The following is a 14149-nucleotide window of genomic DNA, read 5'->3' as shown; positions in this document are numbered from 1 at the left end:
GGGGACCCTCAAGTTCGCCCAAACCGTTGGGGGGGGGAAGTTTGGGGTGTCTAGAGCCTGTACTCCAATATTGCGTTGTGCAAGCGATTCCGGGATGATTATTCAGGTTTGGTTATTGTTCATCAGATGGCTGGAGTGCATTGGCTTCCATTGAGACGATTCACTTGAAAGAGATACGAAATTGTGCACGACAGGGCTCATTGTATGAGGCGAGCATTGTGAAAAGACGCTGGAAGTCTGATGTATTAGAACATATACACTTATCATCCAAAACTGTAGGTTGAGTAAACTAATGAGTATACCGAAACCCTCGGTCTTGCTTCTCCGTCAAATCCGAATCCGCCGTAATGATCGTCTCCTCAGACCCGCTGTACAGCCCCTTGTCACGTCTGCGATTAGAAAATCTTGCCGTGCCATAAAAGATCAGAAGCACAATAATCAATAGACCCCAACTGACAACACTCGTAATGCATCCCTTGATATAGCGTGGGGCGTCCTCAGCCTGCCAGAGCTGCGGCGAAGAAATGCATCCAACGCAGTACAGGACGAAGAATATAGCACCTACAACAGACTTTTTCGTGTTCCCTCTGACGTTGGATGCCATCAATCCGACGGCGATTCCAAGAGGTGGTGCGGTGCATGCCGCAAGCCACGTGCTGACCACGATACCCCAGCTATTCGAGGCCGGAAGAGTGAGAAGTAGCAGGCTGCCAATCATCGGCATCGCACAGAGGAAGATGCCACCGAAACATCGCGCGTTCGGCCACTTCATGGGTATGAGAGCGCCAATCCACACAAGAACGAAAGCGATGGCTCCACCGGGGAGACCGACCAGCATTGTCTGGAATTTGGTGAACCCAAAGCCTTGAATGACCAGGGACGAGAACTTGACGATTGCAGTCGGCATCGTGATCAGAAGCGCCATGAGCCCATAGATCAGTGTACGTGGGTCTGTCACCGCTTCTTTAGCCTGGGCCCAGTCGAAGCTGGTTCGATCACGGGTCGCGCGGTCCCTGGCAAGGCGATCCGTGGCAATTCTACGTTCGTCTTCATTCAGGAACCAGGCTGTCGTGGTGTCTCGGGGCATAAGCCAGAGAAACACAGAACCCGCCAAGATCGTCAGTCCTCCACAAAGGAGGAACATAACCCTCCAGGTTTGGAGGGACATGTCGGCGCCACCAACACCGTACATCATAAGCGCGCCAACAATCTGGGAGACTCCGAACATGGACACCCACGTCCTTTAGGGGTTAGCAGAAGAGCGGCAGGGAGAGTAGAGGAAACGTACGCAACTCGAACCGGATGCTCTCGTCGGCAGTACCAGTTGCTAGTGATGATCACAAAGGACGGGCTCACTGCGCCTTCGAAAAACCCCAAGAGAAACCGAACAGCCGCTATGCTACTGAAGGCTTGAGTTGCGGAGAGACACATTTCTGCTGCACCCCAGAGAACACTGTGTCCTAGTCAGTCACTATCAAGAACATACTAAGACGGCACTCACATAGCAACTCCGACAAAGTGTGTAATCCTGACGCGACTCATGAGGTACGCTGCCGGATACTGGGAAACGAGTTGGCCAAAATAGAAAAGGGATACGGCCCAGGAGAACTCGGAACCGCTCAGGTTTAGATCTTCGGACAAGTCAAAGACAGCCGCATAGTTGATACTCTGCTTATCCAGATCTGTAGTAAAGTTTAAGCTCGAAGTCCATTCCCTACCAGCGATCTGGGGGGCTCCACGAACATTGGAAGAAGTAGACGATCGCCATTAGGGGCATAATAACCCGGTCAAGTTTCCTGACGACCTTCTTTTCGGCCTCAGGATCAATACTTGGAACAGAGTTCTCTTCTTTGTTCGGCTCGAAGCCTACAGTCTCCTCCATGTGAACACCTTCCTTGATAGACGGGGCCATGGTTGTGGGTAAGGGATGAGTTCGATAGATGGCTGGGGAGAAAATGAGGCACTGGCATTCCAAACATTTCCCCGCGGGGATGATGCCGTTATATATCGCCCATCGGGTTTCAAGGGAATTGCTCGCGCTCTCGCACCGAATGATGGTTCAATCGTTCAAAGACCGAGCTTGACAGGGATTTTGGAGGGATCTTGGAGACTCAGGACGCCAAGTCTGGGGTAAGTCCACGGATGTTGAAGCCGCGCTCGGCGATGAATGCCGCAGTGTGGAGAGAACTCCAAGCAGAGCATCACACGAGCTGGAAGACCGAAACAAGCGTCCAGACACTGGGTCAATTGACTCCTCCAGACTTCATTTGCTTGCTGATGCTCAACCAAAACCGTTCTTTATAGCTTGGATGCCCCCCACTAACCCAGACCCGGTGAAAGACGTACTTCCTGCTATCCATACTTACTGTTAACTCTCTTCTTCGATGAGAAATTATTTTTCAAGCTTCTCACCATGGGATCAATCGGACCATTACCCAACATCTACCTCCTCGAGCAATTCCCATCGGCAGCAGTGAAACACTGCCAAACGCTGTTCAATACCATTCTCCCAACGGACCCGGAAGTGAAGAACTGGCGAGAAAATGCAACTGCGATCCTTGTCCGCGAATTGACCATCTCGGCCGACGATATCCTCCGAGCGAAGAATCTCAAGGCAATCGGGAAGCAAGGTGTCGGAATTGATATTATCGACCAAGATGCTTGTGCGAAACGAGATATCCCCATCCTTAACACACCAGGGGCAAACGCGCAGTCAGTCGCGGAACTCGTCCTATCGTTGACTCTGGCTGTTGCGCGCCAACTCCGGACAATTGTGGTGAAACAGGCAGAAAACAAAGAGATACGCAAAGAACACTGCTCGGGCACAACACTCCAGGGTAAAACAATCGGCATTGTCGGGATGGGTAACATTGGTCTGGCAGTTGCTCGGATCTTCCGCGGTGCTTTCAACTCGCCCGTCTTTGCGTATGATCCCTTCGCCCCTAAAGACGCGTGGTCGGACCTTGGCCATACCAGAGTTGATAACTTTGAGGATATGCTGCCTCATGTCGATATTCTGACACTGCATTTGCCTCTGACCGCAAAGACACGAAATTTCATCGCCGCGCCACAGCTTCAAAAGATGAAGAGCAATGCAATTCTTATTAATGCGGCGCGTGGCGGGATCGTAAATGAAGAAGATTTGATAAGAGCGTTAAACGAAGGAACACTATTCGGTGCAGGGCTGGACTGCCACGACGAGGAGCCCCCAACGTTGAAGAGGTACGAGAAACTGTGGGCAACCGGACGAGTCATCAGCACGCCGCATATCGGTGCGACAACCAGCGAGACACAAGTTCATACAGCCACGACGGCGATCAACAGGGTTTATGATTACTTGAACAGGAGAGAATAGGGAGTTCGTCCTGGAATTGGAGCCGGGGACGACCCATGCGGAGAGCAGCATTGAGATAGGCTGTGATCCCTCATCTCGGCCAGGGAGGAAATGGTCAAATGGCTTACGTCAAGATATTATTCCTGGAGTCTTGCAGCAAATAACCCTTTCGGGCACGTTTGTCGTCGTGAATATTTGATTTCAGCGGAATATTTGTCTCTCAAGGGCCTCCCAATCCGTTTCGACGGTTCCCGCTAGGGGAAAGCCGTCGTTATAGTACAGAGAGTAGAAGTCATGCGGGTCCTGCTGTAGCATGAGTTCGTCGATGTCATTCACCCATTGCAAGGCTGGCTCTGTAAAATCTAAAGGTGTTGTGGTGTCTTGAGGTGGTCCTGTTTCCGTTGGGATGTCGGCGACTTGAACATGTTCAGGTGGTTTGTCGGGGTCACGAGTGGGGTGTCGTTCCCCGTGCGTCGAAAACGCCATCTGCTCTCGAGCTATGCCGAGATGATCGCACATCTGTAATATGTCCGCTCGTCGATTAGGCGCTGCTCTGTTGCCGTGCGAGCTGAGGTGATCAAGCAGGGCGAGCGTCAGCTTGATATCCCGATTGTATGATTCTTTACCTGGATATATCTTTCCCGCCAGGACAAAGACAAAAGCAACGGAAAATATGGCATCTAGGTCGAAGAACCCAAAGTTCGCTTATCTTCTCAGCTAGGGTTCCATACCAGGTTTTGTGATCACCTTACCCAGGAGTTGCTGGTGCCTTAATGCCCTCAGAATAGCCAAGCTGCGCTGCGCAGCATCAATGCATGTTTTGGCAAATTGATGCAGAGGTTGGAACAAAATCTCTTGCTCATTTCGTCCTTTCACAGCTTTACCAGTTAGGTAGAGCAGCGTTGGGCGAGTAGCAAGCATGATAGCCTAGATAATTAGCTGGGGCGTAGTAAAATCACAGTGTCATACCTGATAAAGCATAAGATATAGGGTAGCATTTGTCCGCGTAACGGTGACCGGTTTATCTGAAAAGTCTAGCTCTAGCTCATGCGGAATAGTTCCTGATATCTGATGCAATGAGACTAGGATCCCCTGCACGCCTTTGATGAAGCTCCGCTCTGTCTGTGCTTTCTGGCCGTATATAACTATAGCAGCATCAGTATCTTCACACCACAGGCGACGCGGTAAAAAATCAACCTTGAAGTATCTGCCCCGTAGCCTTTGCGATGTTAATGTTGACATTCAGTGCGTCGGGGGAGATGAATCCGGGAAATTCGCCGGGATAGGGCGCACGAATTGCTTCATCCTGGATTCCAGGCGGGTTACCCGTCGCTGCTGCAAGCCTCCTGAGTCTTGCATTAGTCCGCGGTATTCGAAATTCTGTCGGCTTCGGGTACCTCTCTTGCATGTATATGGTCCACCAAAGGCGGTTGCGGTGGACTCTCTCCGATCGGGTTAGCGATGCACCGCTGCTGTCTCTATGCAGGCCCATTACAATCGCGATACGAAGGCCCATGCCCGCCTAGAGTATTTAGTACAAGTACCCTTGCAGGCGAAGATAACACTTACATAAAGATAGGCATCTTCCTTTCGGTCTGCGCATTGGAGGTAAAAAGCTATCAGACCCATAATCTCTACGCCCAGGACTCCGGCTGAATGCAGACAGTCCAGACTTGAGATATATTTTAGGGCTTCGGCATAGTAATTGAAGCCTGGAAACGGCTCGTTGTTGTAAATATGGCCTTGAAGAAGTTTCCCAACAGCAAGTACCATCAATATCTCGGCAGTTGACGCATCGCTCTCCCACGCACCAGGGTCTTCGCGGTCATAAACGGTAGCGAGACGGTCGAAGAATGTCCTCGGGTCAAACAGATGCTGTATATTTCCTATTGAATTTGAGATAATGCTCACCAGTTCCCGAGACTGTTCTTCAGTCGGCCAGTCCTCTACTTGCGGGGGGCCAAATCGCCCACCCTGGGGTAGAGGAAGCTCATATGCATTGTCTGACGTTTTCGAAAATCGTCCGCGAGGCCGGTGCTCCACTGACCGGCTCGTCCCAGATATAGCCTTAATGTGGGAGCTGAAAGCCGAACTCGAAGACATCATCATGTCCGTCTCAATAGCTGGCGACTGGTCGTCAGCTGTGCCCATAGTTTCAATGGAGGACACTCACGAAATGTGTCTCTGGGGTTTGTCCCTTCAGCACGAGCCATATCAATATCATCTCCATCGTGTGTGGCAGTAGATACTGCTGCAATAAGGGAGCTTGGATCACCTTCCTCACTTCGCCAAGATTCGGCAGGAGTGACCCGTCCGTTGCCTTGTCGCTTTGTTAGGAAGCGAGAACAAATCGACCTCGGGAACCAGGCATTGACGTTGACTCACTCGTAAATAAAGATCCGGATTGGCCTTCGCGAGATGATGCCTTCCTCTCAAGATCTTGGACGTATCTAAAATATGTCAGCGGGTCGCAACCCGAGAGAACTGGTAACCCACGCCACTGAGTAGAGCTTGCGCTTGCTATTTTCAGGCACAACGCATGCAATCCTTCGCTTGATGCAGTAGCGACATGGCTGCTCCCCTGAGCACTTGATCTTGCGTTCCCGACAAGCAGTGCATCTGGCCGTTAAGGTAAGTCTTCGTGAGTGTGAAAAGCAGGAAGAGAACGCACGCTATCCGAGTTCTCGCGGCTTCACGAGCATTTAGAGAAAGACGGAGGCCTCTAGCAGACTCTCTGCAAAAATGTGAGCTTTCCATGACAAGCTCCTCCTGTGGTCTGGAATCGTCATAACGAGAGCATCCATGTCAAGTGTTGAAAGAAAGCACAAGGCGAGTTGGAGAAGGGTGGAGAGAGGCGCTATTCCGCATCGGGTAATCAATACATTGCCCCCCCCGGGCCCAAGGCGAATCTGCATCCATCATGGACTTCAGTTCCTGCTCCAGGTCGTCGGTGAATGAATAAGCCACTTATCTGCAACTCTTCCCTGTCAACAGCCGATAATTCCCACTCCAAGTTCTGGCAGTCGACCAGAGCCTTGATAAGACCATCGTCTTCTCACACTACGCATCACCTCAAACCAAACGAACTTGGTGCAGATACGCGTTTGGCGAGAGTAGCATGCTGCCACTGCATCCGTCATCTTGTCCGTTGGAACCTTCCTCAATCACTTCTCCCCTCCTTTTATCATTGCTGTCCAAGATAAACCACCTAGTCGCCTGACGAATATACCCCAAATGGCTGATACTGAGGCTACCTGCAACACCCGCGCGAGGAAAGCGACCCTAGGCACAGCCCTTAAACGCTGTGCAAAGTGCAAAACACAATGGCACTGCTCCCGCGAATGCCAGAAGCAGACTGGAAGAATCACAAAAACGACTGCGCAAGGAATGCCGGCGAACCATCCACCTTCTCCCCAGCCAGCCCTCCTCCTAAGAATCAACAGCTATCGACAAACCATTCCACAAGCTGAAAGGCAAAACATAGCTTCACAACCCGCCCAGAAAAAGACGTCTACAAGCTTCTCACCGATACATATCGTCTCCGCATGGATGACCAATACATATTCGAAGTTGAAACAGACGTCGACAGTATCTACGGCGGAGCAAGCGACGGCTGTGCCGGCTTCCGTCGATTCCTACACCGCATGGAGAAGAAGCGCGGGCTGCTTCCTTCTTGGTGGTCTCCGGAGAAGGCGGCGGAGTGTGTCAAGTTCGGTATGAGAGATTGCTGGAGCTCGTTGGCTTCCGCCGTTGGAAAGTCAGATATCATCGAACACTATGGGAACTCTATCATGCTTATGCAGCTGAGGATGCTTGGAGAGCAGATATATGGCACGGGGCCGGGAGGGCAGAATGGGACTGCAATGATGCACACGATGATGATGAGCGAAGCAGGTAGGTTCGCTGCATCTACGCTGCTGGAAATGTCATCTCTATTTAGTCGTTAATCTCAGTGGCCCGAGTATGGCGAACGCTACATTTAACACAACTACATGAGGAGGTTTCCTAGCCAGATACCACGTATGGACAGATCGGGCAGATATTCTAACAAGTCTGCGGGAGATCTGGCCCACAGGCACTGTTCGAACCCTGGTTTTAAATCTTCATGACCTGATAAAGCTCTAATAATATCTTTTGTCCATTCCGTGCCGCGACAGGATATCCACGCGCATGGAATGCTCTCACATATAACAACAATCAAGGAGGGAAAAGTATTCGCCACTAATATCTATCCTGCGACCCTCCATAAAGCTAAAGTCGAATAGCCAGAGACATTTCAACAAACCCCTCCCAGCCCAGCCCCCAACACGATTGCTCGCAGTTAGATACTCCGACCTCAGTGGTACAAACGGGGACCAAGTATCCGGAGCGGTATGTCTATGTCTTGGAAGGCTTTCCCTTCCCAATCTTACCTTATTTCGAGGTATCGGTACCTTTGGAAGGAAGATGTTCTGTGCATGATGTCCGACAAACCCTAGAGATCGCGCTTCCCGAACAATAACCCTCGTCCCTTGAAATGCAGCTCTCTTTTGGAGGTACACGATCATAGAAGATGCCATTGTTTGTGTTTACCTCTTCCTACTGCCATTTATGATCCTGCTTCCTAATTACTGAAGGACCCTCCACCCGACGTAAACCAAGACTGTTTGTCACCTGCATCACATGCATTACCAACCCAGCATACTCTAATTTGCTCTTATCTTGCCCCAAGTGGTTTTGTTGGCGACTTCAGCGCATTCAATTGGTGTCACCTCGTTTTAGTTATTCCATCCTCCATGACTCAACAGGAATTTACCCCACCCTCATCAAAAGCCTCAAGAGATCACGCCTGCAGCCACTTCAACACATCGCAACGAAGATACGCACAATGGGAAAACGCAAAAAATCCGAAAAACCAGCCGGGTCTGACGTCCGCCACGACAACAACGACTCCCAACAAGCCTCGAGCATCTTCGCCCACGTATACCGCACGCTTGCCCGACTCACCACAGGATCTCAAGCGACGCCGCGCAAGATGACCTTTTTCATAGACTGGGAGCTTAACCAATTCGTTCGCTCCCGCCTGGATGGTTCGTGGGATGAGCTTCGCGCGCTAAAGCTAACCCCCGAACCCTCCAACGACAACGGCGACGAGGCGGAAGTGCCCACATGCGAAGAATATATCGTTCGCAACTGGGGGCACGACGGGATCGGGATTCTGACGAGGATTACAGAGTGCTACGAATACAACAAACGTAAGTCTCGGGCTTCCTTCCCCATTGATGTTCGTATTTTTTCTTCTGAGATAACAACTCCCGCCGTGAGTTATCACTGTCGCTAAGTTAACTGCCCCCCCAGCAATCCCACACAAAACCCACCTCCGCGTGCGGTATGGGATCAAGCGCGGCGACAAAGACCACGACGTAGCTCCAGACCTCGTCATCGACGCCGAGGGGAAACCGGGCGACCTCATCAATATGGCAAAGCTGTTCTCGTGGTTGACGGGCACGTTCACGATGATATACGTGGGAAGGTTCACGTACTCTTACCGTGAACCATGGATAATGTTTCATGATAGTAGCTTGCCCTACTGTTCTATCAACCCGAATTGGAAGTGTAGCCCGGATTATAATTGGGAGTCCCGTCAGGGTTCCAATTATTATCCGAGGAACTGACTCGGGGTTGTGTGGTAGATATGGACATCTAGCTAGCTTCGTCTCGGTGCTTGATCAATGGTTGTTTCTTTTCGCGATTGTTGAGACTTACCCGCGGACTGGACTAGGGGTGGGAGACAGATTTGTTAACGCTCAACTCTGAGATTCTCTCGCGGTATATTTTGCGACTGAGTTTCTTTACTGATTCAACCTAAATGGATGACCCTCCGCAACCATCCCTCCTCATATGTGCTTCTGTTATACCGGCATACTTGTTCACGGGCATGTGCTCCACAGGCCGCCCCGGAACCCAGTCATCAGCGCACTCCGGTGCGCTCATGTTCCATTCCAGGCATCTCTAAGGCTGTCAGAGCTGACCTCTCTTCAGACCCGGCACAATCTCTACTTCAGCCACAATCCCCAAATGATCCGTCACCCACGGCTTCTCGAATCCCAGCTGCAAAATTTGCCTGCGTTCCTCCTCTCCCTCCGTCAAGACATCCGCCCCGAACCTCTCGAATCTGCGCAGCTTGACATGGCCGCGGAAATAAACCTTGTCCATCCGGGAACAGCCAAACCGCTCCCGGAGGACCGTCGCCGCTTGCTGGCCCCAGGTAAACCCCTCCTCGGTATCCTCTTTCCCACCTAACTCGAGGAAAGCGTCTTTCAGATTATTATCCGCGTGCAGCGTTCGATCGAACGGCTGGATAGCATTGAAGTCTCCCGCTGCCAGCGCGGCGTGCACGGATTCCTCGTACAGGTAACCGGCGATGAGCTGCATCTGGGGTGGGCGGAACGGGGGATCCAAGGCCATGGACTCGAGGTGTGAGTTGCAGAGGCGCACTTTCTTGCCATCATCCCCGATAGAGAGATCTACGAAGTGAGCATCGCGGTCCATGCGTGTCTTGGAGTAGTGGACGCGAAATGTTGCCGTAATGGGTAGACGGGCGTCAATGAGAACCACGGTACCATAGTGTTTCGTAGCCCAGTTTGTGTGATCGATGTCGGTAAGATGGAAATGGCTTCGAACCCAGGGTGTAGCAGCGATGGTTGTCAGGTCGGATGGCGTACACTCTTGAAGGAAAACTACTGGTGCTGTTGTAGTTGGGAGAGAGCTGAGCAGGCCATCCAGATAGGCTAGAGCTGGTTTCATACGGGCCTCGGCGAAAGGGAGCATGAAGTCGATGTTCCAGGTGTATAGTGCGATGGCAGTAATTCCATCACTACCCTCAACATTCTGTCCCGCGTCCGTGGTGGACGGGACTTTCGAAATCCACGAGGACGTTGCTGTGTCGAATGCGTGGTAAGACTGATGATGAGGCTCATCCAGATTCCAGGGTACCGAGGTCTTCCTCAAGACCCCAGTTTCTTTCATAGCCTGGGCGAAGAGAGCTTCCATGGTTGCGGAAGGGGACTGTCGTGGAGGACAGCTAAATAATTGCTGAGTTGGCTTCAATAACTGGCAGGAAACACAACGGTAAAGAGTTGGACGAAGAAGAAGCTGGAGAGTATGCTGGGGATGCGGGGCCAAGCTCCGCAATGCCGCTACCATGACAGCGCAGCTGATGTTATTCTACCTGCTGCTCTGGACAGCGCAGAACCTGTGGTCTCAAGCCAAGAGGTTCGAATCAGACAATGGTTTACATAAAGCTGACAACCTCGCGGATCGAGATTACGCGCAACATTGCGTGCTGGTAGCGCAGGCTGCGCAGGAGCCGGGCGCTGCCAGAGACACCACACCTGGTGAACGGAGGCTCCGCACCCGTTAATCCCTGCCGGCGGACCCCATGCTCAGCCTCGCCGCCTGACTATTCGACGAGGAGAACGAAGAAGGACCTTGACACCAGAGGGCACACCATTTATACGAGCATTTCGAGAAAGGACCGATGAGAGCTGCTTCTTGAGCTTCTCCTCCACCCGCCAGAGAGGCGCCAGCAATCCCGATTCAGGTATGGCAGATAGGTCGTCTGGGTAAAGGAAGACGGATCTCATAAGGCCTTGAACATCCTCCAGTGTGCTAGGGACCTCCAGATTGCGGTACCCTCTACTCACCCCGAACGTTACAGTCAAAAGTGCTACACTGAGTTCTATGGTGCCGAGTCCCTCGTCCTGTATATATTGAACAAGGGCGTTCATGACAGATCAACGGACAAACTAGCCACCGCGTTTGAAGCCGCCCTTTAAGATCTCCCTCTCAATTCTTCTCGGAGCTTTTCGTACTTCTTTATCAATTGAGTATGACTGCCTACTGACATATTCCAGTTGAAAGTTGGCACGGTGTGTCCCCATTGACTTACTCGGTGTTTCCGGATGCCTATCGTCCAGCCAAAGTTGCATCCAGTATTTAGAGCTGATCACTGACGACACACGCGAGCACGCGATTGACCTCGGCGGGCTTCCGAAGTTGACCCAGCTACGGTCCCTAACTCGTTAATCAATATCGGCCCGGAAATCCTGTCGAAGAGCTCGTGGATCCTTCGCGCGGGCCTATGAAAGGTCTGTTGGAGTTTTCGGAATGGGCATTTAGCCCAACCGGACTTCCCCGCCTTAACGGTCCTCGCGTTCGGCGACTTCTCTCACGACTCACGGGCGAGCGAGACTCAAGTGTTCCTCTGCCGCAACCCCAGGGCACCAGACGGACCCAACAGGGTCGTTTCCTTCATTTCAAATCGTGACACAAGGCGAATATAAGCCGGTTCTCAATGCAATTCATGGTGGCTGTGAATTTCTCGGTGTGTGTACCACGGAGCCATTGAACCCAATCACCGGTTCAGGTTGCGACAGGGAGGGGTAAAGGAAATGAGCCAAGCAATTATGACGAGACGTAGGGAAATTCCCTTCAGACATTTGTTGAGAAGTAGACACAAACTTAAGACTATACAGGAAGCGAAGTTTCATGTCCAAGCGACTTGCCTGTTGTCAGCGTCAGGTGCTAACGCGCTCACCGCCTACTCAAGACGCGGGTTTGTTTGTGTACAACCTCTTTCGTTGACCGCCTTCCGCTCGCTCCCCCACCAGACAAAAAGAACTCCATCCCCAGTGCCCAGAAAATCGCCGACTCGACCAACAGAGGTAAGTTCATTCAACTATTGTCGGAACTTGCGAGCCCTTGATTGGGAATTGGGTGCCTTTCCTCTTGCTGGCCCATCGGTTATCCCCCTCCCCCAATCCCTCGCAGCAGCCGAAACAAGGTCTCGTCGGTGATTGTTTTTCTGCTCCTTGTACCGGGCAACCTTCCAGTCGTCATTGTCACTGTGCAGTCATTCTGTCCTGCACCCCGCGCGCTTGTGGACTCTGCCTGCACATAGACTTCGTCCCAATCCCGCTTGTGCCAGGCACGTCCCATTGTACCGTGTAATTTCAACCACAGTGGTCGTTCACAAGTCACGATGGAGAATTATCAAAAGATCGAGAAAATCGGCGAGGGTATGTGTTTATCGGTCCCAGTCCCAACGTCCGACACAATCCACACACCCGTCGGCCGTGTTTACAAGAGTGACATTCATCCTAACTTGAGCTTCTGACGTAGGAACTTACGGTGTCGTTTACAAGGCCCGTGAACTCACCCATCCAAACCGTATTGTCGCCCTGAAGAAAATCCGACTCGAAGCCGAAGACGAAGGTGTCCCCAGCACGGCCATTCGCGAAATATCCCTCCTCAAGGAAATGAACGACCCTAACGTCGTGCGACTATTCAATATCGTCCACGCAGACGGGCACAAACTTTATCTTGTCATGGAATTCCTCGATCTCGACCTCAAGAAGTACATGGAGGCATTGCCAGTGAGCGAGGGTGGACGTGGAAAGGCTCTCCCAGACAGCTCCGCGCTGTGCAGGAACCTCGGACTGGGCGATGCGATGATCAAGAAGTTTATGGCACAACTGGTCGAAGGCATCCGCTACTGCCACAGTCACAGGATTCTACACCGTGATTTGAAGCCCCAGAATCTTCTAATCGACCGTGAGGGCAACCTGAAGCTCGCGGATTTCGGGTTGGCAAGGGCATTTGGTGTCCCTCTCAGAACCTACACGCATGAGGTACTTGCTCTGATTCATGGGACTGGCGGTTGATGACTTACTCTCCGGCAGGTGGTGACCCTTTGGTACCGTTCTCCAGAGATTCTCCTCGGCGGTCGCCAATATTCGACCGGCGTTGACATGTGGTCTTGCGGTGCCATCTTTGCTGAGATGTGCACTCGAAAACCCCTCTTCCCTGGAGACTCCGAAATCGACGAAATCTTTAAGATCTTCCGGTATGCTCTCCCCACGTCGAGCTGTCAATGAACGCCCTAACGTCAACCACAGGCTGCTTGGTACCCCAGACGAGATCATCTGGCCGGGAGTCACCTCCTTCCCTGACTTCAAGCCAACTTTCCCAAAATGGAAACGAGAAGAGGCGCACAAGCTCGTTCCCGGCCTGGAAGAGGATGGCCTTGATCTTCTCGAAGCCTTGCTCGAGTACGATCCCGCCCGGCGAATTTCGGCCAAACAGGCTTGCATGCACCCGTACTTCCAGCACGGTAGCTCGTACTACTCGGGGCGGGCCCGCCGGAATGGCTTTCACTGATGCGACGACTGATGAGTTTTTTTTTTTTTTGCTTATATGTAATCTACGTGCGTATACCATAGCCGCGACAGGGGCAGGACCGGGATTCTCGGGGGTGGTGTGCTACGACCGCCCAGCTGGGCACCTTGATCTCGGCATTCTGCGCCCGTTGTCTTGCCTTGTCTTGCCTGACTTTCCTGTATCTCTTTTGTCCGGGGCGTTTGTTATGGAGTGCTGGCAGAGAAACTAGTTTATGGATATTCCAAGGACTGCATTGTCATTCCGTACAAATTCATTTTTGATTCGAGCATTGTCGGCAGGACAAAAAAAGCAACGACAAGGGGAAATGGTACGAGGATGGCGAGATCCATCGAGACTGGCCAGCCGCATCGCGTGATTTGTCCTGCGGCCTTTTCTATTTTGAAACCCCGTTCGACTGTGGCCCCTTCTTTCTTGACTCTTGCGCGCACCCTCAGCGGGGCACGATCCGGGCCAGACATGCCTGCTCCTGGATCGCGTCCGCTAGCTGCCGCTTTACCGTCGGCCAAATTCAAAACATCCAACACTCTGAGATCCTCTCTTCAAGCACTGACCGCTTTCTGAGCTTTTGAAAGTTCCTCGATCGCTCCTTTGACT

General features: G+C 51.9%; 7 protein-coding genes across 7 annotated transcripts; 4 read left to right on the top strand and 3 right to left on the bottom strand.

Moving 5' to 3' along the window:
* Positions 1-260: 260 nt before the first annotated feature.
* Positions 261-1912, bottom strand: BJX67DRAFT_388430 (major facilitator superfamily domain-containing protein; the record flags this gene model as incomplete). Its single annotated transcript, XM_071034367.1, has 4 exons — positions 261-1241; positions 1289-1453; positions 1502-1682; positions 1744-1912. The coding sequence occupies 4 exons, from the start codon at positions 1910-1912 to the stop codon at positions 290-292; spliced, it is 1467 nt and encodes a 488-aa protein (XP_070885641.1). The 3' UTR covers positions 261-289.
* Positions 1913-2413: 501 nt separating this feature from the next.
* Positions 2414-3355, top strand: BJX67DRAFT_381597 (D-isomer specific 2-hydroxyacid dehydrogenase; the record flags this gene model as incomplete). The annotated part of the gene is made up of 1 exon (XM_071033043.1): positions 2414-3355. One exon carries the CDS (start codon positions 2414-2416, stop codon positions 3353-3355), a length of 942 nt encoding a protein of 313 aa, XP_070885640.1.
* Positions 3356-3535: 180 nt separating this feature from the next.
* BJX67DRAFT_381596 (fungal specific transcription factor domain-containing protein) lies at positions 3536-5485 on the bottom strand (the record flags this gene model as incomplete). The annotated part of the gene is made up of 6 exons (XM_071033042.1): positions 3536-4038; positions 4087-4261; positions 4304-4479; positions 4532-4680; positions 4732-4856; positions 4904-5485. The coding sequence occupies 6 exons, from the start codon at positions 5483-5485 to the stop codon at positions 3536-3538; spliced, it is 1710 nt and encodes a 569-aa protein (XP_070885639.1).
* Positions 5486-6879: 1394 nt separating this feature from the next.
* BJX67DRAFT_381595 (uncharacterized protein) lies at positions 6880-7281 on the top strand (the record flags this gene model as incomplete). The annotated part of the gene is made up of 1 exon (XM_071033041.1): positions 6880-7281. The coding sequence occupies one exon, from the start codon at positions 6880-6882 to the stop codon at positions 7279-7281; it is 402 nt and encodes a 133-aa protein (XP_070885638.1).
* Positions 7282-8120: 839 nt separating this feature from the next.
* BJX67DRAFT_121211 (uncharacterized protein) lies at positions 8121-9224 on the top strand. The gene is made up of 2 exons (XM_071024439.1): positions 8121-8568; positions 8672-9224. Exons 1-2 carry the CDS (start codon positions 8202-8204, stop codon positions 8986-8988), a joined length of 684 nt encoding a protein of 227 aa, XP_070885637.1. The 5' UTR covers positions 8121-8201; the 3' UTR covers positions 8989-9224.
* Positions 9225-9354: 130 nt separating this feature from the next.
* On the bottom strand, positions 9355-10777 carry BJX67DRAFT_354512 (uncharacterized protein). Its single transcript, XM_071029223.1, has 2 exons — positions 9628-10777; positions 9355-9581 (listed from the first exon to the last, which is right to left on the bottom strand). Exons 1-2 carry the CDS (start codon positions 10517-10519, stop codon positions 9460-9462), a joined length of 1014 nt encoding a protein of 337 aa, XP_070885636.1. The 5' UTR covers positions 10520-10777; the 3' UTR covers positions 9355-9459.
* Positions 10778-11988: 1211 nt separating this feature from the next.
* Positions 11989-13564, top strand: nimX (cyclin-dependent serine/threonine-protein kinase CDC28). The gene is made up of 4 exons (XM_071029222.1): positions 11989-12393; positions 12497-13005; positions 13057-13220; positions 13273-13564. The coding sequence occupies exons 1-4, from the start codon at positions 12357-12359 to the stop codon at positions 13532-13534; spliced, it is 972 nt and encodes a 323-aa protein (XP_070885635.1). The 5' UTR covers positions 11989-12356; the 3' UTR covers positions 13535-13564.
* Positions 13565-14149: the final 585 nt, after the last annotated feature.

Source organism: Aspergillus lucknowensis (genome assembly GCF_044049455.1).
Source record: "Aspergillus lucknowensis strain CBS 449.75 chromosome Unknown BJX67scaffold_23, whole genome shotgun sequence".
In the NCBI taxonomy this organism is placed as follows: domain Eukaryota; kingdom Fungi; phylum Ascomycota; class Eurotiomycetes; order Eurotiales; family Aspergillaceae; genus Aspergillus; species Aspergillus lucknowensis.
The sequence above is the reverse complement of the archived record's forward strand: the minus strand, read 5'-3'. Positions and strand labels throughout refer to the sequence as shown.